The sequence below is a fragment of the Delphinapterus leucas genome, chromosome 1, assembly GCF_059928025.1.
Source record: "Delphinapterus leucas isolate spDelLeu-1000000601 "Yukka" chromosome 1, BTC_Dleu_Yukka2, whole genome shotgun sequence".
NCBI lineage: Eukaryota > Metazoa > Chordata > Mammalia > Artiodactyla > Monodontidae > Delphinapterus > Delphinapterus leucas.
In genome coordinates this window covers 112,364,015-112,388,919 of record NC_143129.1, presented here as the reverse complement: position 1 = coordinate 112,388,919, position 24,905 = coordinate 112,364,015, and the positions used below count along the sequence as shown (strand labels likewise).

Here is a 24,905-nt window from a genome sequence, read left to right as displayed (position 1 = left end):
GCAATTAGGAGTAGGAGACTAAACTGGTCATTTTATATTTTGTAATCCAGCTAATTGATTGGAGTGCTCTGATGGACAAAAAAGTAAAGCCGCCGTTTGTACCTACAATTAGAGGGCGGGAAGATGTTAGTAATTTTGATGATGAATTTACCTCAGAAGCACCTATTCTGACTCCACCTCGAGAACCAAGGATACTTTCAGAAGAGGAGCAAGAAATGTTCAGAGATTTTGACTACATTGCTGATTGGTGTTAAGTTGCTACACAATGTGAAACCAAGCAGACTGACTCATAAGAAGACCTCCTAAAAATAGCAACCCTTCATTTGCTCTCTGTGCCAACAAAAGCTTCTGAGTTTTTTTTAAACATATGAAGATGTGTTTAAAAATACTATTCTAATACCTTCTTGAAAAGTGGCTTTTCAATGTATTTTCAACGTAAATCTGAACACTGGAAACAGTTTCATGGAGTTTAAGCTGAATGAACATCGGCCATGAAAATCTATCAGAAATGAATACTTTTGGATCAGTAGTCTTATTTTTTAAAAAAAGAAGAAACAAAAAAAAACACTCTTCTACAGTCCCTAGCTTTGCTGTACTCCTGTCTTAAATGGAAGGAAAATTAATCAGTTAACTTTCCTTAGCTGTATTTTACAAAAAGAGGAAAAAAGGGCTTGGGATGCTATTACTATTCACACATAGTATGATTCTGTTTGAATAAGGCAAATGCTCTTATTTTTGTAAAGAAATTACTGTAATATCAAAAAAATTAGTTTGTGCACATTTTGGGGCTTTTTTTCTTTAACAGAATGAGTTGATGTATTATAAATTTTCTATATTTATTAGGAGAAAATTTTTATTGCCTTATCTTTACCAACTGTGTAACAGAGCCTCATAGCTTTCCAACAGAGCTACTTGCCAAACAATTATGTTTATTAAACCAACTATGCTGAAACAAACAGAAACAACTAAACATCTACATTTACTTAAAATTTTAAGAATGAGGACTTACGATCAGCCTGAACCAAGATACTGTTACCTGTATGCATTCCCAAAGTCTAGATACTCAGTATGTTCAGTCATACCTTTTTCCTAAATCAGTGAACTGATTACTCCTTTTTTTGATATTGTACATTTATCAACCTAGTTCATCTTGTTCTTGTGTCTACTGTAGAAGGGAACTATATCTTTGTTAAAACATAGGGATTATCATTGTATACATGCTGTGAACATGTATATGTGCAAGTTGTAATGTATTCTATGTTGTAGGTTTATTATTTAATTTCACCACTTCATCACTTTTGTACAGTGGCCAAGCAGACACCTCAGACTCCAGCATTTACGTTAAGTGCATTTGTACATTTTAGGCCACTGGATCCAGATTTTATATTGGCAGTTACTGAGGGCAAAAGCAATATTTTATAACAGAATGTATAAATATTTTTGATAAAACAGTCTATATTTTATAAAAATTATTATAACACTAAAGCTGTACCTCAAAAGTCTCAAAAATAATTTGATCAAATACTTTTTTACAACTCTTCAGAGGATCCATTTGTGGCTTTTTAATGCTCTTTTAAGGATAGGGAAGTCTTTCTGCAAGCCATGACTTTTCTACTTGCCTGGAGTTTTGGGTTTTTTTGTTTTGTTTTAATTGTTTTCCCTCCTAGTCTATGACTTTATTGTTTTTCCCTAGTTCAGTAATAACATCTTTGATTCTGTGCTTAGCATGTTAGGGCCATCATACCTCAGGAATAGCAAGTTGTTAACTAACCATACTGAGTTAACCATTTAATCACTATGATCTCATGTCTCAAAAGTTGTTCAAGTTTAAATCCTATGAGAAAAATGAAAGCACATTGATTTATAGAGAATTAAGCTTAAAACATTTATGAATATTTCAGCCTTGCCAGGACGTGTTGGCATGTTTTTGCTATACTCTGAGAACAGTTAAATTGTTCAGAGATAATTCCTGTTTCCTTACAAATTGATTATTACCCATGATCCTTTGGGGGAAAATCTTACAGGAAGAGGGAGCAGCAATATGTTGTTTAAAATTCTTTTAAAATGCCAGTTAACTTCCTTGGTGAAGGACAGTAGAGGATCTTAGCTTAATTGTCTGGTTTTAATGTAAACAGTGTTAATACAACATTAAAAAAAACACTAAATACTTTTGAGGTACAGTCTGCTCACCTTTTCTGGTTCTCAAATGTGCATAGAAAGCAATGTCTAAAATAGGCGTTTAGCATTAAAAACTGACATAGCATTTTGTAACTACACAGTGTACAGAATTTTTTTTTAATTGAAGTCAATCACTAAAAAAATTAGAGGGCAGGGTATATTCACACAATTAAGCTGAAGAAAGCACTAATTTTTTCTGTAGTTTCAAAAATATATATATTTTAGTCAGATTTAAAATTTTTAAACTCTATAGAATGTAAATATATTTTGTTATTACTGTATGTGTAAGTGACTGCTCAAGCACTTTGTAAGGAAATTAAGATATTTTAGAATGGTACACTATGCATTCAAATTAAATGTGCCTTTATGTCATTTTAGGAAAAAGTGTTTTGCAGTCATAAATTACCACAAATGCACAAATTAAAGTTTATTAGATTGTAATTTGTAACTTTGTTTTTAAGTATTATTTCCTTTTGGAAACTTCCTATTGGTCAGAATATGTATTAGCTTTCCTAGATTCAAGATCTCAAAGACTAGTTAACTTTAGTTAGCCTTCTTGCAGGTACTTTTTGTCCTAGGGAAGGGCAAAATCATTAAGAGTCAAACCAAATTGTCTACTTCACTGGTAACAGTGGGGAAATTTTGCATTCTGTTCCTGTAAGTTTAGTAGCATCTTTCATTCAGTGGTTACTTATGGGTTGTCTTCTGTGTGCTAGACACTAAGGATAGAAAGGTGATTAAAAAAAAAGGCACCAAAGTCTTCATAAATGAAGAATGGTAAACATTAATGCTAAAATGCAAGCACTAGTACTATATGTACTTTTCTCTTGTTTGAGAATAACTTATTTAATTTTAGAATCTGACCTTTCAGAAAATAGGTAAGTGAAAACAGAATACTAGCCATTTTATAGTCATCTTATTCAAAAATTACAAATGGAATATTTCAGAAATGTAAAAAGAACCCTGCTATCTCTGTGACACAGATTAAGGTCATAATGTAATCACCATTGTATGTTGACTAGGTGAAAGCTGCATTATAGATTCAAATCTAACAAAATTTTTACAGGTGCTGCTGATCTTCCCAAAGCAACTGAGGGTGAGTATGAGAAACCCAAAAGAACAAATGCCGGATCATAGTTTTAATATAGAATTCTTGTTTACCTTCTAGCTGTCTTTTGAGATCTAGTGTTTCTCTGAGATATACGCTTTATATGTATATACATATATAACTATATGTGTTTATAAATATATGTATGTAAATATATACATATATAAATAGAGGTAAGTTTGTAAAGTAACTTCTAAGTGTCAAAAATCTTGTGTAATTTCTTCTAGTATCTTGTCTAAGTAGAAACTCTCAGACATCCAGTACGAAACATAATTTGAGTCATTGCTGGTCTCATTAAAGATAAGAGTGGTCTCTGGCAACCCCTCACCCCAAAGTAAGCAAACAAACTTGAGCATGAATCTGCACACACTAGGGCTTCAGCACCTAAGAGTTAGGGAATATCCAAGCACAAAAGTGAGAATACTCAGAGCTTGGGATGGAAGCTGAGTCCACAGATTAGGCCAGAGAAGTAGGAAGTTGGAGAGGATAAGAGCCAAAATGGCAGGGAGCTGACTTTGGAAATGCAGACACCCAGAAGAAGTGGAGTTGCCAAGGATGGATTTCTATAGCAATACCTTTATGAGGATAACACACCTTGGAATTGCAGTAGAACTTATATGTTCTGTGCTAAAATTCTCTTGAGGAGCTCAAGTTCTATTTTGCAGATCACTGTCTATCTACCAGTAGAATCAAATACTTTCTCAATGAAAGCTTTCCTGGATGGAAATATATAGGATTTCAACAGGTTAAGATCAAGTAATACACTATCACGGATCACCAAATACATGAGAGACAGCAAGTTATCTTGAATGAAGCCAATAAAAATAGTAAATATAGACAGCCCCTCCAAAAGATTGCAAATATTAGAATTCTCAGATACAAAATTTAAAATAACTATATAAAAAAGTTTATATACCTAAAATTTACCAGGATAAATAGTAAAATGAAATTTGAAAGGAATTAACAAACATTTTTAAAATCCAAAAATTAAAAAAATATATATAAATGACCAAATTTTAAACTCAGTGGAAGCATTACAACAGATTACATAGGTGAAAAAAGAACTGGAGAACTGAAAGATACATCTGAAAAATAATCCCAAGTAAATCAAATAAAGAGATAAGGAAATGGAAGATATCAAAGGAAAGTTAAGAGATATGGAAGATGGAAGGGAGACACAATTGGAATAAATGGAAGAGAGGCAATATGTAAAGACATAATGGCTGCAAATTTCCCAGAGAAGAAAAATATTTAATAAGTACAATATTCTCCATACAGAATAAATATAAATTTATGCATAGGATCATTGTAGTGAAACTGCAGACCACAAAGACAGCATTTTGAAAATACCCAGGGAGAAAGGAAAGACTAACAGCTAACTTTTCAATAGCAATAATAGAAGCAGTGGAATATTGCCTTCAGAGCACTGGAAAATAAAATGTCAACCTGAAATTGTGTAGGACGTAAACTTTTTTTAAGAATGAAATCAATTAAAATATTTTTTAAAGGAGGGTTTATGATCAAGGTCCTACTCTAAAGGAAGTGCTTCAAGAAGAAAGAAAATGATCCCCCAAGATGATCAAAGATACAAAAAAGGCTTGTGAGCAAATAAATGGTAAACACTTAGGTAAATCTAAATAAACCAAATCCATACATAGAAGCCTTTTTTTCTATGTTAAGTCAATAGAAATTCTGGACAACAGATGTAAGAAAATTGAGATAGAGAAGATCAGAGCTAAAGTATTCTATTGCGTTGTTGGGGTGTCTAGGTCTTCTTTGTTTTAACATGTTTATTGGAGTATAATTGCTTTACAAGGGTGTGTTAGTTTCTGCTGTATAACAAAGTGAATCAGCTATACATGTACATATATCCCCATATCTCCTCCCTCTTGCGTCTCCCTCCCACCCTCCCTATCCCACCCCTCTAGGTGGTCACAAAACGCCGAGCTGATCTCCCTGTGCTATGCGGCTGCTTCCCACTAGCTATCTAGTTTACATTTGGTAGTGTATATATGTCCATGCCACTCTCTCACTTTGTCAGGGAAGGGTAAGCTGGGTGTCAAGGTATTGATCAGTTAAATGTACAATCATAAAATGTCAAGGATATTCACTGAAAGAATATAGTGTGTATAAATTCCAAACCAAAGGTAACATGGTAGAAATCTAAATGTATAGCAATATAAATGGAGCAGACTCACTAGTTAAAACCAAGGTATAGATTTTTAAAAGGAAATCTGACTTTATAATGTTTACAAAAAGATAAATCTAAAACATATGTATGCAGAGAAGTTGAAAGTAAAAGTAGGAGGAAATACACATAATGCAAAAACCAATCAAACTAAAGCTATAGTAGCTCTATTTAATATCAAACAAAACTGATTTCAGACCCATCTTGAAAAAAATGTGTCACTTAGAGTGTTTCTACACAATGATAAAAGATTCAATTCACCAAAAAGCTATAATAATTCCAAGCATATATGTATTTAATAAAATAGTCTCTAAATACATAAAGCAAAAATTCTTACAGCTACTTTAAAAAACTAGCAAATATCCATCAGGGTGGAAGAATTCAACTCATTATTGGACAACAGACTTTCTAATCAGCAAAGATATAAAATGTTAGAAGAAAACAGTAAACTTGGCCCAGTGGACGTACATAGATTTCTGCCTCCAACAATTAAGGGATTCCACAGTTTTTTTCAAGTACATATGGAGCATTTACAAAAATTGAGCCATAAAACAAATGGCAGAAAATTACAGAGTATAGTTATACCAATTATATTTTCTACCTGCTTAGAACAAAAAGATTACATATATGTATATATATGTGTGTCTGTATATAAAGTATTTGAGAAAAAAATTTACCCTTTCAATAATGGAGAAAATGAAATAATAGTAATCATTAAATACTTATAACTGAGTAATAGTAAAAACATTGCATTACATACCAAAACTTGAGATGCAGCAAAAGTGGTTCTTCCAGGGAACTTTATAAACTAACTACTTATTAGAAAAAGGAAGGTTAAAAATGGATCAAATTGTTCAGTTTAAAAAGATAGGAGAAAAAAAAAAACACCAATAACCAAAGTAAATAGTAAAAACAGTCAATATAATAGAAACAAAAGCCAAAATCTTGTTCCTTTAAAATGCTAACAAAGTAGACACAGCTCTGAAAAGATGAAATGAGAGAAGGCATAAAAAATACTACCCATTATAAATGAAAATGCAAGTGCGAGAAAGATTTTTTAAAATTGAAACGAGGGCTTCCCTGGTGGCGCAGTGGTTGAGAATCTGCCTGCTAATGCAGGGGACGCGGGTTCGAGCCCTGGTCTGGGAGGATCGCACATGCTGCAGAGCAACTAGGCCCGTGAACCACAACTACTGAGCCTGCACGTCTGGAGCCTGTGCTCCACAACAAGAGAGGCGCGATAGTGAGAGGCCCACGCACCACGATGAAGAGTGGCCCCTGCTTGCCACAACTAGAGAAAGCCCTCGCACAGAAACGAAGACACAACACAGCAAAAATAATTAATTAAAATTGAAAGAAAATACTTCAACATAACACAAATTTGAGAACTTAAAATAGTGCAGATAATCTTTGAAAACGATAAAAATACTAACCTAGAAAGAAATTAAAGACTGAATAATCTCATAACTATTAAAAAAAAATAAAAGCAGAAGTTAAAAGTCTTTCCATAGAAAGACTTTTTTTTATGTTGAGGAACGTTCCCTTTACGCCTACTTTCTACAGGGTTTTTATCATAAATGGGTGTTGAATTTTGTCAAAAGCTTTCTCTGCATCTATTGAGACGATCATATGGTTTTCCTCCTTCAGTTTGTTAATATGGGGTATCACGTTGATTGATTTGCGTATATTGAAGAATCCTTGCATTCCTGGAATAAACCCCACTTGATCATGGTGTATGATCCTTTTAATGTGCTGTTGGATTCTGTTTGCTAGTATTTTGTTGAGGATTTTTGCATCTATGTTCATCACTGATATTGGCCTGTAGTTTTCTTTCATTGTGACATCCTTGTCTGGTTTCGGTATCAGGGTGATGGTGGCCTCATAGAATGAGTTTGGGAGCGTTCCTCCCTCTGCTATATTTTGGAAGAGTTTGAGAAGGATATGTGTTCGCTCTTCTCTAAATGTTTGATAGAATTCGCCTGTGAAGCCATCTGGTCCTGGGCTTTTGTTTGTTGGGAGATTTTTAATCACAGTTTCAATTTCAGTGCTTGTGATTGGTCTGTTCATATTTTCTATTTCTTCCTGTTTCAGTCTTGGCAGGTTGTGCTTTTCTAAGAATTTGTCCATTTCTTCCAGGTTGTTCATTTTATTGGCATAGAGTTGCCTCGATCTCTCATGATCTTTTGTATTTCTGCAGTGTCAGTTGTTACTTCTCCTTTATCGTTTCTAATTCTGTTGATTTGAATCTTCTCCCCTTTTTTCTCGATGAGTCTGGCTAATGGTTTATCAGTTTTGTTTATCTTGTCCAATAACCAGCTTTTAGCTTTATTGATCTTTGCTATTGTTTCCTTCATTTCTTTTTCATTTATTTCTGATCTGATCTTTATGATTTCTTTCTTTCTGCTAACTTTGGCGTTTTTTTTTCTTCTTTCTCTAATTGCTTTAGGTGCAAGGTTAGATTGTTTATTTGAGATGTTTCCTGTTTCTTAAGGTAGGATTGTATTGCTATAAACTTCCCTCTTAAAACTGCTTTTGTTGCACCCCATAGGTTTTGGGTCGTCGTGTCTCCATTGTCATTTGTTTCTAGGTATTTTTTTATTTCCTCTTTGATTTCTTCAGTGATCACTTCGTTATTAAGTAGTGTATTGTTTAGCCTCCATTGTTGTATTTTTTACAGATCTTTTCCTGTAACTGATATCTGGTCTCATAGCGTTGTGGTCAGAAAAGATACTAGATACAATTTCAATTTTATTAAATTTACCAAGGCTTGATTTGTGACCCAAGATATGATCTCTCCTGGAGAATGTTCCATGAGCGCTTGAGAAAAATGTGTATTCTGTTGTTTTTGGATAGAATGTCCTATAAATATCAATTAAGTCCATCTTGTTTAATGTATCATTTAAAGCTTGAGTTTCCTTATTTATTTTCATTTTGGATGATCTGTCCATCGGTGAAAGTGGGGTGTTAAAGTCCCCTACTATGAATGTGTTACTGTCGATTTCCCCTTTTATGGCTGTTAGTATTTGCCCTATATATTGAGGTGCTCCTATGTTCGGTGCATAAATATTTACAATTATTATATCTTCCTCTTGGATCCATCCCTTGATCATTCTGTAGTGTCCTTCTTTGTCTCTTGTAATAGTCTTTATTTTAAAGTCTGTTTTGTCTGAAATGCATATTGCTACTCCAGCTTTCTTTTGATTTCCATTTGCATGGAATATCTTTTTCCATCTCCTCACTTTCAGTCTGTATGTGTCTCTAGGTCTGAAGTGGGTCTCTTGTAGACAGCATATGTATGGATCTTGTTTTTGTATCCATTCAGCCAATCTGTGTATTTTGGTGGGAGCATTTATTCCATTTACATTTAAGGTAATTATCGATATGTGTGTTCCTATTCCCATTTTCTAAATTGTTTTGGGTTTGTTATTGTAGGTCTTTTCCTTCTCTTGTGTTTCTTGCCTAGAGAATTTCCTTTAGCATTTGTTTTAAAGCCGGTTTGGTCGTGCTGAAGTCTCTCAGCTTTTGCTTGTCTGTAAAAGTTTTAATTTCTCCGTCAAATCTGAATAAGATCCTTGCTGGGTAGAGTAATCTTGGTTGCAGGTTTTTCTCCTTCATCTCTTTAAATATGTCCTGCCAGTCCCTTCTGGCTTGCAGAGTTTCTGCTGAGAGGTCAGTTGTTAACCTTATGGGGATTCCCTTGTATGTTATTTGTTGTTTTTCCCTTGCTGCTTTTAATATGTTTGTGTTGTATTTAATTTTTGACAGTTTGATTAATATGTGCCTTGGCGTATTTCTCCTTCGATTTATCCTGTATAGGACTCTGTGTGCTTCCTGGACTTGACTAACTATTTCCTTTCCCATATTAGGGAACTTTTCAACTATAATCTCTTCAAATATTTTCTCAGTCCCTTTCTTTTTCTCTTCTTCTTCTGGAACTCCTATAATTCGAATGTTGGTGCTTTTAATGTTGTCCCAGAGGTCTCTGAGACTGTCCTCAGTTCTTTTCATTCTTTTTTCTTTATTCTGCTCTGCAGTAGTTATTTCCACTAGTTTATCTTCCAGGTCACTTATCCGTTCCTCTGCCTCAGTTATTCTGCTATTGATCCCATCTGGAGTATTTTTAATTTCATTTATTGTGGTGTACATCATTGCTTGTTTCATCTTTACTTCTTCTAGGTCCTTGTTAAATGTTTCTTGCATTTTGTCTATTCTATTTCCAAGATTTTGGATCATCTTTACTATCATTATTCTCAATTCCTTTTCAGGTAGACTGCCTATTTCCTCTTCATTTGTTAGGTCTGGTGGGGTTTTATCTCACTCCTTCATCTGCTGTGTGTTTTTCTGTCTTCTCATTTTGCTTATCTTACTGTGTTTGGGGTCTCCTTTTTGCAGGCTGCAGGTTCGTAGTTCCTGTTGTTTTTGGTGTCTCCCCAGTGGCTAAAGTTGGTTCAGTAGGTTATGTAGGCTTCCTGGTGGAGGGGACTAGTGCCTGTGTTCTGGTGGATGAGGCTGGATCTTGTCTTTCTGGTGGGCAAGTCCACATCTGGTGGTGTGTTTTGGAGTGTCTGTTGACTTATTATGATTTAAGGCAGGCTCTCTGCTAATGGGTGGGGTTGTGTTCCTGTCTTGCTAGTTGTTTGGCATAGGGTGTCCAGCACTGTAGCTTGCTGGTCGTTGAGTGAAGCTGGGCGCTGTTGTTGAGATCAAGATTTCTGGGAGATTTTCGCCCTTTGATATTATGTGGAGCTGGGAGGTCTCTTGTGGGCCAGTGTCCTGAAGTTGTCTCTCCCACCTCAGAGGCACAACCCTGACCCCTGGCTGCAGTACCAAGAGCCTTTCATCCACACGGCTCAGAATAAAAGGGAGAAAAACAAGAAAGAAAGAAAAAGAAAGAAAGAAAGGAAGGAAGGAAGGAAGAAAGAGAAAGGAGGGAGGGAGGGAGGGAGAAGGGGGGAAGGAAGGAAAGAAAGAAGTAAAATAAAGTAAGATAAAATAAAGTTATTAAAATAAAAAATAAGGAAAAAAACAAAACACGGACTAATAGAACCCTAGGACAAATGGTGGAAGCAAAGCTATACAGACAAAATCTCACACAGAAGCATATACATACACACTCACAAAAAGAGGAAAAGGGGAAAAAATCATAAATCTTGATATCAAAGTCCACCTCCTCAATTTGGGATGATTCGTTGTCTATTCATGTATTCCACAGGTGCAGGGTACATCAAGTTGATTGTGGAGCTTTAATCCGCTGCATCTGAGGCTGCTGGGAGAGATTTCCCTTTGTTTTCTTTGTTCTCACAGCTCCAGGGCTCAGCTTTGGATTTGGCCCCACCTCTGCGTATAGGTCGCTGGAGGGCGTCTGTTCTTCGCTCAGACAGGACGGGGTTAAAGGAGCAGCTGCTGCGGGGACTCTGACTCACTCAAGCCGGGGGAGGAGGGAGGGGCACGGAGTGCAGGGCGAGCCTGCAGCGGCAGAGGCCGTCGGGACGTTGCACCAGCCTGAGGCGCGCCGTGCGTTCTTCCAGGGAAGTTGTCCTTGGATCCCGGGACCCTGGCAGTGGCGGGCTGCACCGGCTCCCGGGAGGGGCGGTGTGGATAGTGACGTGCGGTCGCACACAGGCTTCTTGGTGGCGGCAGCAGCAGCCTGAGCATCTCATGCCCGTCTCTGGGGTCCTCGCTGTTAGCTGCGGCTCGCGCCCGTCTCTGGAGCTCCTTTAAGCAGCGCTCTTAATCCCCTCTCCTCGCGCACCAGGAAACAGAGGGAAGAAAAAGTCTCTTGCCTCTTCGGCAGGTCCAGACTTTTTCCCGGACTCCCTCCCGTCTAGCCATGGTGCACTAACCCTTTCAGGCTGTGTTCACGCAGCCAACCCCAGTCCTCTCTCTGCGTTCCGACAGAAGCCCGAGCCTCAGCTCCCAGCCCCGCCGGGTCAGCTCCCAGCCCCGCCCACCCTGGCGGGTGAGCAGACAAGCCTCTCGGGCGGGTGAGTGCAGGTCGGCACCGATCCTCTGTGCGGGAATCTCTCCGCTTTGCCCTCCGCACCCCTGTGGCTGTGCTCTCTTCCGTGGCTCCGAAGCTTCCCCACCTCCGCCACCTGCAGTCTCCGCCCGCGAAGGGGCTTCCTAGTGTGTGGAAACCTTTCCTCTTTGTCACAGCTCCCTCTCACTGGTGCAGTTCCCGTCCCTATTCTTTTGTCTCTGTTTATTCTTTTTTCTTTTGCCCTACCCAGGTACGTGGGGGTTTCTTGCCTTTTGGGAGGTCTGAGGTCTTCTGCCAGCGTTCAGTAGGTGTTCTGTAGGAGTTGTTCCACCTGTAGATGCATTTCTGGTGTATCTGTGGGGAGGAAGGTGATCTCTGTGTCTTACTCTTCCGCCATCTTCCCCTCCAACTCAGCCTGGTATTTTTTAAAACTTAAAAACTAAGCCAAACTAAACATAAATGTGATTTTTTTTTTTCTAAAGCAAGTAATTGTTGAACGAAAATTGATAGGGGTTATCTGATGAGACAGAAGAATATGATAGCGGTGCAGAATACCCTGACAGGTAGAAGTTGCTGGTAGTGTTTTAGGTCATCAGTTTGGGTGGTGATTTAATCAGTTCAGTATATTAATAAATAATATACTCCTCACCATCTTGAGTCCTCACTGTTCTCCTTTTCCACCTTAAATTGCCATATCCATCATACTCTCCCACGTATGTGATCCTCAGCTCCCTGCTCCTTTCTTGCTTCTTTGTACAACCCTGTTAAACTCCCACCCAAACCCCTGTTAAATCTATTTCTGCATCTGAACAACCATGCTAACTCATCTCACTACCATGAAGTGAGTCAATACTAAATTTCCTTAGTCTAGTGGTTCTTAAACTTTATGGTGTATCAGAATCACTGGAAGGATTTGTACATGGGCCTCATCAAGCAGATTGTTTGTTTGTTTTGGTATTGAGTTGTATGAGTTCTTTTTTTTTCTTTTTAACGGTACGCGGGCCTCTCACTGTTGTGGCCTCTCCCATTGCAGAGCACAGGCTCCGGACGCGCAGGCTCAGCGGCCATGGCTCACGGGCCCAGCCGCTCTGCGGCATGTGGGATCTTCCCGGACCGGGGCACGAACCCGTGTCCCCTGCCTCAGCAGGCGGACTCTCAACCACTGCGCCACCAGGGAAGCCCTGTATGAGTTCTTTATATATTTTGGATATTAAGCCCTTATCTGATACACGGTTTGCAAACATTTTCTCCCATTCTGTAGGGTGCCTTTTCATTTTGTTAGTTGTCTCTTGCTGTGCAGTAGCTTTTTAGTTTGATGTAATCCTGCTTACTTATTTTTTCTTTTGTAGCTTGTGCTTTTGGTGTCATATCTAAAAAATCATTGCCCAGACCAATGTCAAAGAGCTTTTTTCCTATGTTTTCTTCTTGGAGTTTTATGGTATTAGGTCTTATGTTTTAAGTCTTTAATCCATTTTGAGTTAACTTTTGTGAGTGGTATGAGAGAGGTCCAGTTTCATTTTTCTGCATTTTTTTCATTTTCCTAACACCATTTATTAAAGGGGCTATCCTTTCCCCATTGAGTGTTCTTGGATCGCTTGTCAAATATTAATTGACTATAAATGCAGGGGGTGGTTATTTCTGGGCTCTCTATACTGTTCTATGTCAATTTTTATGCAAGTACCATGCTGTTTTAATTACTATAGCTGTGTAGTACTGTTTGAGTTGAGGACATGTGAATGCCTTTGGTTTTGTTGTTCTTTCTCAGGTTTGCTTTGGCTATTCGAGGTCTTTTGTGGCTCCAAACAAATTTTTAGGATTTTTTTTTTTTCCTGTGGAAAATGTTATTTGAATTTTGATAGGGATTGCATTGAATTTATAGATGGCTTTGGGTAATACAGATATTGTGTATAGAAACACAACTGATTTCTATATGTTGATTTCACATCCTACAACTTTACTGAACTTGTTCATTAGTTCTAATAGTTTTTTGGTTCAGTCTTTAGGGTTTTCTTTAGATCGTATAATCTTCGAACAACAATTTTACTTCCTCCTTTCCAATTTGGATGCCTTTTTATTTCTTGCTTGACATTTTTATCATTCCAATTTTGATTGCTTGCTGATTTTGTTGTAGCTTTATTTTCCTTTACTTTGGAGACAGAAATACTGTCTTTATGTCAAAGAAATAAGTTTGTCCTCTAGCATCAAAACACATTGCTATTCTTAAATTGAGAATAGGTTTAAATGATGGGCTAACATCTAGGAACTATGTTGTAAGAGATGGAGTAGAATGAGAGACAAGACTGGTTACAAAATTTATTTTTCTTTCTTTCTAGTGTGTGTGTGCATGCCAAGTAGGTATTTGTATAAATTAAATACCTATTTAATCTGTAAAATACCCCTCCTCCCTTCAGATAATCAGCACTGTATATCTCCTAGGCATGAACACACATAAACAGAAAGCCAGAAATCCAAGATATCAAAATCACCATCTTGGCACTGGACTTTCTAGGGCAGTTTAAGTGTTCCTATTTTCACTGACTTTTTAGACCTTGCCTTTTTTTTCCCCCTTTCTACTCAGATCTACTTTAATTCACTTGCTTGTCATCCTGTATTAATCAGTTCTCTGACTTGAAACCATTGAATGCTTGTGACATTAGTATTACCATCTTTTTCTGTTTTTAGAAGTAAAATAGTGTATTTTAAAACTTTAGTCTCCCATATATGATCTCATTTAATCCCCAAGACTACCCTATGAAGTTGGTGGAGTGAAGTAAGTTGTCCCAGCTCACACAGCTGCTAAGTGGTAGAGCCAGAACTATGACCCTTTCCTTGCCCAGTACCTTTTCTGTTACACTACAAACTTTCTGTTTAAGTTGGTTTTAAATTAGACCAGTCAATGGTTAACTCCCCCTGAAAGTAAGATGAAGACAGAATAAAGTTAAAACTCCCCTCTCCCTTCCCCCAGGAATACTAACTACATCAGTGGTATTACATCTTACTGCATCACATCGGGAGATAGTAATCTCAAATTTTTCCACTAAGTTTGATCACTTGGTTAAGGTGGTGATCATCAGATCTCTCTTTCTGAAGATACCGTTTTACCCTTATAACTAATAGACAATCCGAGATAATACTTGAGGATCATTTGATTTCCAAAAACCTTCCTCCCAATACTCATCTGAGTAAATTATTACACTGGAAGTTGCAAAATAATTTTCCAGCTCTAGTATTTCATCTACATGCATTAGCTGCCATTCTTGTTTTTGTTTTTTAAGCTTTCCCTTTTTCCTCGTAACCTCACTTCTTTTTTTTTAAATTTGAGTGTCACTATGGATGCAAGGACTTTTTAAAATCATTGTGTTATAGTCCATTACTATTACTGCTTTTTTCTTGGATGCTTAAATTGTTCCCAGATTTGAGCCCATTTGTCTTTGAGTACCTCCTTGCTTTCTTGCACTATAAGATGTTCCAGGCCCACTTCTTGTGTTCCCTGCAAACCTGGAATTAGCCTTTTTTTTTTTTTTTGAGAAAGAATATTTAGGAACTAAAATCTGATTGCTATTGTGAAGTCATGATATCTAGACCCTTTCAGGTGATAGACGAAGAAAATAAACCTCTTTGAAAATCATGAGTTCATGCTAATTTAAATGGAGCCTCACAGGATTCTTTTTCAACTTATCCTCATTTCATATTTTCATCTCTCTTCTGCCATTATAGACCCTCATTTTTAAGAGTCTATGGTGATTCAATTTCATACTAGAAAGCATTATTTTTACTTGTTTTAGAAAAATTTGTTCAGTTTACCAAAGAGATCAGTATACTTTATTTGAAAATTAAAAGGAGGGACTTCCCTGGCAGTCCAGTGGTTAAGACTCCGCATTTCCATTGCAGGGGGCACAGGTTCGATCCCTGTTCGGGGAACTAAGATACCCCGCATGCTGTGCGGTGCGGCCAAAAAAAAAAAAAATTAATATGAAAGCTTAAAAACCTCATGTCACTACTTTCAATGTCTCAGTAAGAAACAGGCAAGCAGATCAGTGGTCCTAAAAAAAAATCCAGTTTTCAGGTGATTGTTGTTATAGTTCCTAATTTCTATTTTCTTTTTAGCTGTTTATACAAAGTCATCACAGTCACAAATTTACTTCTCCAAGTGTACAGATTCACATTTTAGATTCTCAATGGAATCCAATTCAGTATTTTTGACATTTACAGCATTATGCTGAATTGTAGCATTTGCTTCTTCATGCTTTTATATTTCAGTGAGCTACTTTTGAGTGGTTGGTTTACTTCTTGAAATATGGACATAATGCAATACAATAAAAATAATGAAAAATGCATACTAACCGAAACTAAACAATATGCAAATGACAAATACCTTATTGCCTTATCTGATAAACGCAGTCTGTGTAGTATGCATGAAATATTTAAGAGTGTAAGTATTAACAAAAGAGTTAGGTTTCTATGGAAATAGTAACTTATCTTTTACAAATTTGAAATTGTGTGAAAAAACCTTAATCCCAGTAATTTTATCTCTGACCCCCAAACTGCATGTAAACCACTTAGTAGACGTCCAGGGATTTCTAGCATCTAAACACTGTAAAAAGGAGTTGTACCTTTTTCTAATCCACCATCCTGGACTCATCAAAGCCCAGGATCTTTTGGATAAAGTAAATAAATTGCAATTCGATTTCTAAAGAACCCCTGATGCCTCCTTGGTACCTGCTTTATCTTTACACACTGATACTACTGCTTTACTCCTCCCTCAAGTTGTTTGTGTTATAGTCTAGTTAGAATAGGTAGAAAATAAATGCCAAAATGGCCTTTAAATGTTGTCATTTGAAGCTAACACTCCAAATTGGAGACCTTTGAAATGAGGCCTTTGAAGAAGAGAGCAGTCTAAATTGAAGTGTGCATAATTGTTTTGAACTGGAAATTACCTCTAGTTTAGTGAATAAAACCTATATAAATTAAATAAAACAATGCATATATATTTCTTTTTTCTGCATTATGTCTTATACTTATCCATGTAGAGATGTCCAAGCATAGGATTCAGGAAGAGGACTGGGCTGGAGATATGAGGGTCGTTGGATGGTAACTGAAGTCACAGGGGTAGATGAGGTCACTTAGGGTTGAGTGTGGAGAGCAACAAGATAGAAGGGTCAACCAAGGACAAAATTCTAAGGGATGAGTAGAAGAGGAAGACTCAACAGAGACCTAAAAGCAGTAACCAGAGGTAGGAAGGAAATAAGGAGAGAATTAGTATTATGAAAGCCTAGGGAAAGAGAGTTTCAGAGAGGATTGAAAATGGACAACAATGTGAAGTGTTAATTGGTGAAGATGAGGTCTGAGATGTTCCACCTGCTGTAGCAACATGGATATTTTTGAGACCATGATGAGAGTAGTTTTACTGGTGTGCCCAGGGCTGAAACTAGCCTGCAATGCTTTACAGTGGGAATGAGGGGGAATCTTTCAAGAAGTTTGGCTATGAAGAGCAAGAAAGTGCCAGGGATCAAGGAGTTTAGGACACAGAAGACATTGGAATGTGTTTACATGTTGATGGGAGGGAGCAAGCCAGCCACACTGCTTGTAATCCCCACAGAACCATGCAGTATGAGGCCTCCTTGTTCAATTCATGGTGGTCATCTTCACTCTTCCCAGAGATGGGGCTAAACCCAGTGAACTTAAGTGCTAATCATCTTCCAGATTCTGCTAAAGTAAAACAGTCTTTCTCTGACCACTCTCTCCCAACACAGAATTAATCAAATCCTCTGTGTCCCCACCATAACCTGCAAAATACTCTCCATGCTTTATTGCATTTATTTGTTTACATGTCTCTTTTCTCCATAAGTTGTGTTTTATTCATCTTAGATGCCAAGTGCACAGCTCTGTCGCTGATACACTGTAGTGTTCAATAAATAGTAATAGCCTTTTATAAAGCAATAACCTTCATTTTAAAAAATCAGGTATTTTGTGTTACCATATAGGATCTTCACAACAACTCTGTGAAAAAAGCACTGTAATATTCTCATTTTATAAATAAGAAACTTGAGACTTAAGAGAGCTAAGCAACTTGTGCAAAGTCACATAGTAAGCGGAAGAGACAGGACTCAAACCCAGTCTGTTAGCAAGATTCATGCTCTTAAGCTCACTATAGTCAATGCAAGATTGAATAAATGAATGAATGGATGGTTATCAAGGAATTCAGAAGGACAAAGCTCCCACAAATGAACTACCACACCATTTGTTAAACATAACACATACTGAGAGTGTCCAGTTGCTCAATAAATGCTTTCTGTTGGGAACAGTTGCAAAACTGACATGTAAACTTCCAGACTGTTAACCACCGGAGCCTTCTTTCTTATTCTTCCTTTCTAGAAGACAAAAAGGATTAACATCCATGCTCTCTTTGTTCATCTGTGTACACCTTGCTCCAAGAGCTTAATGATACAGATGAAAGAACATGGCACTTTTGAGGAAATGAAACTTCACAGTAGCTGGAGTATATGTAAAAACTGCAATGGAGTAGGTGAGTAAAGACTAGGAAATGCAGGCATTGTGGGCTGTGTTCAGAAAGGTGGGGTTTTTTGCTCGTTTGTTTTTAATTTTTATTTTATATTAGAGTATAGTTGATTTACAATGTTGTATTTCAGGTGTACAGCAAAGGGATTCAGTTATACATATACATATAGCTATTCTTTCTCAGATTCTTTTCCCACATAGGTTATTACAGAATATTGAGTAGAGGCCCCTGTGCTATATAGTAGGTCCTGTTGGTTGTCTATTTTACAAATAGCAGCGTGTATATGTTAATCCCAAACTCCTAATTTAGCCCTCTCCCAACCTTTCCCCTTTGGTATCCATAAGTTTGTTTTCGAAGTCTGTGAGTCTGTTTCTGTTTTGTAAATGAGTTCCTTTGTACGATTATTTTTAGATTCCACATATAAGTGATATCATATGATATTCATCTTTCTCTGACTTATTTTATTTAGCATGATAATTTCTAGGTCTATCCATGTTGCTGCAAATGGCATTGTTTCATTCTTTTTTATGGCTGAGCAATATTCCATTGTATATATGTACCACATCTTCTTTATCCATTCATCTGTTGATGGACACTTAGGTTGCTTCCATGTCTTGGCTATATTGTAGATAGTGCTGCTATGAACATTGGGGTGCATGTGTCTTTTCAAATTATGGTTTTCTTCAGATATATGCCCAGGAGTGGGATTGCTGGATCATATGGTAGCTCTATTTTTAGTTTTTTAAGGACCCTCCATACTGTTCTTCCATAGTAGCTGTACCAATTTACATTCCCACCAACAGTGTAGGAGCGTTCCCATTTCTCCACATCAGAAAGGGTTATTTGTCATAGGGGCAGATCTAAATTTTGCGGGGCCAAAAGTATATACAATTTGGGGGGCCCTCTTTAAGAAATCCATGATTTTGTATTTATAGCTACAGAATTAAGTTCAGAGCCTTGGAAGGGGTCTGTGCAAGTGCACCTTAAGTTTCATTAGCTTTCTGATAAATCACCTATGCCTCAGAGCCACTGAAGCATCTTCAGCTGGGAGAAATGTGGTTAGATTTGCATGGGGAGAATGGATCAGAGGGCTCAAGTCTGAAGCCTGGAGCAGTAGCTTGGAGCCACCTCAGCAACTGTGGGAGATGATAAAGGCCTAAACTAGGGTAAGGCAGTTAGGAGAGAGAAAAGTGAGTGAATAAAGCCTCTTCAGGTGGTAGAAACAAAGGACTAGGACTGACTACAGGTAGCCCATAGGGGCCATATACCAACCACATCACAGAAATGTCTCCCCAAGCAATGTGATTTCCACTTATCCTTTAAGGGCCTTTTCCAGTTAAGAAGTACTTTTTTCCTCTTTGTGCCCTGCTCTTTCCACACAGGTACAATGAATGTCTCCTTCTCTCTGACTCCCTTGGGCTTTGTACACACCTCCATCTTATACTCGCTCATAGCATCAGGACAGGGCATGCCTTATTCACCTCTTGTATCTCCAGAGTCTTCATAGTGGAGGATGAAGGAATGGCCTGCTTTGCTCTATACAAAGACATTTAGAATAATATAAAATATTAGGAAGTTTCTATGAGTGATTGAGATTCAACCTACGATTAGTTGTTGATATGAATTGTAGTTGGGCTCCAACATAATATGTGTCCCTCTGACAACCACCACAAGAGTCATCCCTTATTTAAGTTTAGTTCTTCCTGATCTGTAGAGAAGTTCCACATATAAGCTGTCACTTAAAACTTATAGCGGGCTTCCCTGGTGGCGCAGTGGTTGAGAGTCCGCCTGCCGATGCAGGGGACACGGGTTCGTGCCCCGGTCCGGGAAGATCCCACATGCCGCGGAGTGGCTGGGCCCGTGAGCCATGGCCGCTGAGCCTGCGTGTCTGGAGCCTGTGCTCCGCAACGGGAGAGGCCACAACAGTGACCTCTCCTCTTTGCGGCCCATGTACCACAAAAAAAAAAAAAAAACAACCTTATAGCTACTTGGAAAATCATCACATGGAGGTAGCAAAGAGACCTAGGACTAGCCCTTATTTTGCTACTATTAGTGTGACCTTGGACAAGTGATTTCACCCTACTAGTGATATGTGAACATTTCACCCTAATGTTCTCATCTGTAAAATGACGAAGTTATAGTAGGTCATTGATTTTTAACCTTCGTTTTCAAACAAAATCTTCAGTATTACTCCAGCACATAACAAAGCCAGAGCAGAAGCAGGCTGGGGGCCCAGTTTGTCACTCACTGGAACTAATTCTGAGGTCTTCCATCAAAGCCCCTAGCCTACACAGTTTGATGTCCATGCTACTAGAAGATCCTTAATTAAATGCCTTAGAGCTGTCATTGACCATCTCCAATATGATGGTCGACTCAAAGTCACTGAGCTAAACTGTGGTATAAGGGCCAAAATCCAAGCCCCTCTTTTGTACTGAAGAGCAAGACCTCTGCTCACAATGACAAATTAGGACAGTGAAAGAGGAGTTGTTCAAATACCACAATATTTGTTGGGCCACAGCAATGCAGGAGGATGTTGAAAGTTCTGAGTCCATCATTAAGTTTTCTGGTGTCTCATAGCTGTAGAGCTAGAAGGAACCACAGAGGCAGTAAGGTCTGTCCAGAGAAATCTCTTACAGATCAGCTAAGTCTCTGCTTAAATACCTTCAGTGAAGTCTTCAACCTGACCATATGGTCGTCTGGGAGCTCCATGTAACTTTTGCATCCTAGACCTTTCAGAACAGTATAGAACAAAGTAGCCTTTCTAACGTCTTTAAGAGCACTAAACCCAATTCTTTTGTGGTTTTAACTTTCTCAACTATGTCAATTTAAAACATCTTTTGACAGAATCTTAAATTCAACATAATATCCCTCTTTGCTTGTTTTTATTACTCTTGTTAAGTACTTTACATACCAATGATCTTCTTTCCCAGATGTCTCAAAACATTTATTTCAAATAATGGCTGTCTTTTTCCCATTGTATATTCTTGCCTCTTTTGTCAAAGATTAACTGACCGTGGGTGTGTGGGTTTATTTCTGGGCTCTCTATTCTGTTCCATTGATCCATGTGTCTGTTTTTGTGCCAATACCATGCTGTTTTGATTAATTACTGTAGCTTTGTGGTATTGTCTGAAGTCTGGGAGAGTTATGCCTCCTGCTTTGTTCTTTTTCTTCAGGGTTGCTTTGGCAATTCTGGATCTTTCATGGTTCCTATAAATTTTAGGATTATTTGTTCTAGTTCTGTGAAAATTTTCATGGGTAATTTGATAGGAATCACATTAAATTTGTAGATTGCTTTGGGTAGTATGGCCATTTTAACAATATTAATTCTTCCAAGCCAAGAGCATAGGATATCTTTCCATTTCTTTGAATCATCTTCTGTTTCCTTTATTAATGTTTTATAGTTCTCAGAGTATAAGTATTTCACCTCCTTGGTCAGGTTTATTCCCAAGTATGCAACTGATTTCTGCATGTTAACCTTGTATCCTACTACCTTGCTGAATTTATCAGTTCTAGTAGTTTTTGTGTGAAGTCTTTAGGGTTTTCTATATATACTATCATGTCATCTGCATATAATGACAGTTTTACCTCTTCCCTTCCAAGTTGGATACCTTTTATTCCTTTTTCTTGTCTGATTGCTGTGGCTAGGACTTCCAAAACTATGTTGAATATAAGAAGTGAGTGGGCATCCTTGTCTTGTTCCAGATTTTAGCAGGAAGGCTTTCAGCTTTTCACCATTGAGCAGTATATTGGCTGTGGGTTTGTCATAAATATCTTTTATTATGTTGAGATATGTTCCCTCTATACCCACTTTGGTAAGAGTTTTTATCATGAATGGGTGTCAAATTTTCTGTGTCTATTGAGATGATCATGTGTTTTTTGTTTATGTGGTGTATCACAATGATTGATTTGTGTATATTGAATCATCCTTGTGAACTTGGGGTGAATCCCACTTTGTTGTGGCATATGATCTTTTTTATATGTTGTTGGATTTGGTTTGCTAATATTTTGTTGAGAATTTTTGCATCTGTATTCATCAAAGATATTGGCCTGTAATTTTCTTTTTTGGTGGTGTCTTTGTCTGGCTTTGGTATCAGGGTGATGGTAGCTTCATAGAATGTCTTTGGGAGTACTCCCTCCTCTTCAATATCTGGAAGAGTTTGAGAAGGATTGGTATAAGTTCTTTGTATGTTTGGTAGAATTTGCCTGTGAAGCCATCTGGTTTTGGACTTTTGTTTGGAGGGGACTTTTGCTTTGTAGGGAGTTTTTACAGATTCTATTTCACTTCTAGTGATCAGTCTGTTCAAATTATCTATTTCTTCTTGATTCAATTTTGGTTGGCTGTGTGTTTCTAGAAACTTGTGCATTTCTTCTAGGTTGTCAAATTTGTTGGCCTAATTGTTCATACTATTCCCTTATGGTTTTTTGTATTTCTGCAGTGTCGGTTGTTATGTCTTCAGCAAGTGGTGTCGGGAAAGTTGGACAGCCGCATGTAAATCAATGAAGTTAGAACGCTCTCACCATACACAAAAATAAACTCAAAATGGCTTAGAGTTAAGCATAAGACATGACACCATAAAACTCCTAGAAGAGATCATAGGCAAAACATTCTTTGACATAAATTGTACCAATGTTTTCTTAGGCCAGTCTCCCAAGACAATAGAAATAAAAAACAAAAATAAACAAATGGGACCTAATCAAACTTACAAGCTTTTGCAGAGCAGCAAAGGAAACCATCAACAAAATGAAAAGCAACCTACAGAATGGGAGAAAATATTTGCAAATGATGCAACTGACAAGGGCTTTATTTCCAAAATATACAAACAGCTCATACAACTCAACAAGAAAACAAAAAACCCAGTCAAAAAGTGGGCAGAAGACCTAAACAGACATTTCTCCAAAGAAGACATATGGATGGTCAAAAAGCACATGAAAAGGTGCTCAACATCACCAATTATTAGAGAAATGCAAATCAAAACTACGAGGTACCACCTCACACTGGTCAGAATGGCCATTGCTAAAAACTCTACAAATAACAAATTCTGGAGAGGATACGGAGAAAAGGGAACCCTCCTACACTGTTGGTGGGAATGTAAGTTGGTATAGTCACTATGGAAAAACAGTATGGAGGTTCCTCAGAAAACTAAGAATAGAACTACCATATGATCCAGCAATCCCATTCCTGGGCATATATCCAGACAAAACGAATTCAAAGAGATACATGCACCCGTGTTCATAGCAGCACTATTCACAATAGCCAAGACATGGAAGCAACCTAAATGTCCACTGACAGATGAATGGATATACAATGGAATACTATTCAGCCATAAAAAAGAATGAAATAATGTTAATTTGCAGCAACATGGATGCCACTAGAGATTATTATACTCAGTGAAGTAAGTCAGAAATACCATATCACTTATATGTGGAATCTAAAATATGGCACAAATGATCCTATCTACGAAACAGAAACAGACTCATGGACATAGAGAGCAGACTTGTGCTTGCCAAGGAGGCGGGGGCTGGTGGAGAAATGGAGTGGGAGGTTGGGGTTAGCAGCTAATATATATAGAATGAATGGATAAACAACAAGGTCCTACTGTAGAGCAAAGACTCAGTATCCTATGATAAACCATAATGGAAAAGAATCTTAAAGTATATATAATGGAATCACTTTGCTGTACAGCAGAAATTAACACATTGTAAATCGACTTCACTTAAAAAAGGAATGACGACCTAAAAAAACCCCCAAAAACGGCTATAGCAGCCATAGGCTGTTGCAGATCAGAGAAAAACCATGAGGTTGTGATACTCTGCAGAAGAAAAGTTTCACGGTCACCTTTTCCCTGCTCCTCTTTCACCAAGTATAAGCTTGAGCGTCCTAGAATGGCAGTTAAAAGTCCCCCCAGCCAGAGAAATGCCAGTAAGGATTATGAATGGAAGTTTGTGATTTTGAGAGATGCTGGCATCCCTGCAGCCTAGAGATCAGCCAAATAGTGGTTCTGTATGACACCTTAGGACCTTGAGATCCTGATGTAAGAAGTATGTATGTGTAATACCTGGGAGGGAGAGAGTGAGGTGTTCAGGGGGCCAAAAATCTCTCAGTAGCTCCATAATTTGCAAATGAGATTAAAACTCCAGCAACAGGAAAAGTCAGGGCCACTGACAATTGGAAATATTGGCATGGGGCACAGAGGCCTCTTGGCTGGATTAGGACCAGATGGGTAATAGGCTGACCCCTCCCAGCTGTTCATCTTGACAATCAAAGTAAATCTTGCACCTGTGATACAAAATTAGCTCAGAAACCAAAGACAACCCTGGGTAAAGTACATTTGTTGCTTTGAACAGAGGCTTACTATCAAGAGACATTTAGTTTAAGAAGCATTTCATTCGGAGGAAGAGCTAAAAGAACAATTTCTAGCTATTAACTAACTCCTTGTCACCTGAGCTGATTTAAAAATAATTCAAAAACTCTCTCTGAAGAGCTTTCCCCAAAGAGCCAGATACAAGTATTGCACTGAATAGTTCTGTTCATTTATAAATTGAAAAGAAGTCTATTTGAAAGCTACAACTTAAGTCAGGCCTGAAGCAGCTTCCTGTGAAGTAAGCTTCACCAGTATGGTTCAGTGGAAAGGAGCAGTGGATTGAGTGATCAAGAGACCTGAGTGAGTCCCATCTCTGCTAAGTGAACTTGGACAAAGCTTTTGGTTTCTCTAGGCTTCTCTGAACTACAAAATGGGGAGATCAGACGGGAGCAAACTCAGATTCCATGAAACTTATCAAGTCCTTGAACTAGAGTAATAGAAATTGTTCATAAAGGTGGCTTCCAGCAAGTCTTTGTTTTAAATACCCGAATGGAAGGGGCCACAGTAACCAAGTTTTCAACTCTTTGTTTAAAGATGCTAGCATGAACAGGATGGATCTACTTTATCTT

General features: G+C 37.8%; 2 protein-coding genes across 9 annotated transcripts in view; one reads left to right on the top strand and one right to left on the bottom strand.

The window, feature by feature from the left end:
- Positions 1 to 24,905, top strand: part of PKN2 (protein kinase N2) — a 169,441-nt gene that overhangs the window by 125,185 nt on the left and 19,351 nt on the right. For 3 of the 5 annotated variants that reach the window (XM_089919913.1, XM_089919907.1, XM_089919909.1), the window contains 3 exons: positions 3,245 to 3,274; positions 17,830 to 17,980; positions 22,411 to 24,905. The exon at positions 22,411 to 24,905 is cut by the window's right edge and continues 19,351 nt beyond it. In XM_089919913.1, the coding sequence (XP_089776039.1) occupies positions 3,245 to 3,274; positions 17,830 to 17,980; positions 22,411 to 22,475 (246 nt within the window). In that variant the 3' untranslated portion in view covers positions 22,476 to 24,905. Of the gene's footprint in view, positions 1 to 50; positions 3,275 to 17,829; positions 17,981 to 22,410 lie in introns of all 5 variants that reach the window. The other 2 variants (XM_089919912.1, XM_089919908.1) reach the window with 2 other exon arrangements.
- Positions 1,626 to 24,905, bottom strand: part of GTF2B (general transcription factor IIB) — a 52,287-nt gene continuing 29,007 nt past the window's right edge. The window contains exons 7-8 of one of the 4 annotated variants that reach the window (XR_016394787.1): positions 17,716 to 24,905; positions 1,626 to 16,668 (exon numbers count right to left, since the gene is read on the bottom strand). The exon at positions 17,716 to 24,905 is cut by the window's right edge and continues 2,261 nt beyond it. The gene's annotated coding sequence lies outside the window, so the exon portion shown is untranslated. The other 3 variants (XR_016394788.1, XR_016394789.1, XM_022553316.2) reach the window with 3 other exon arrangements.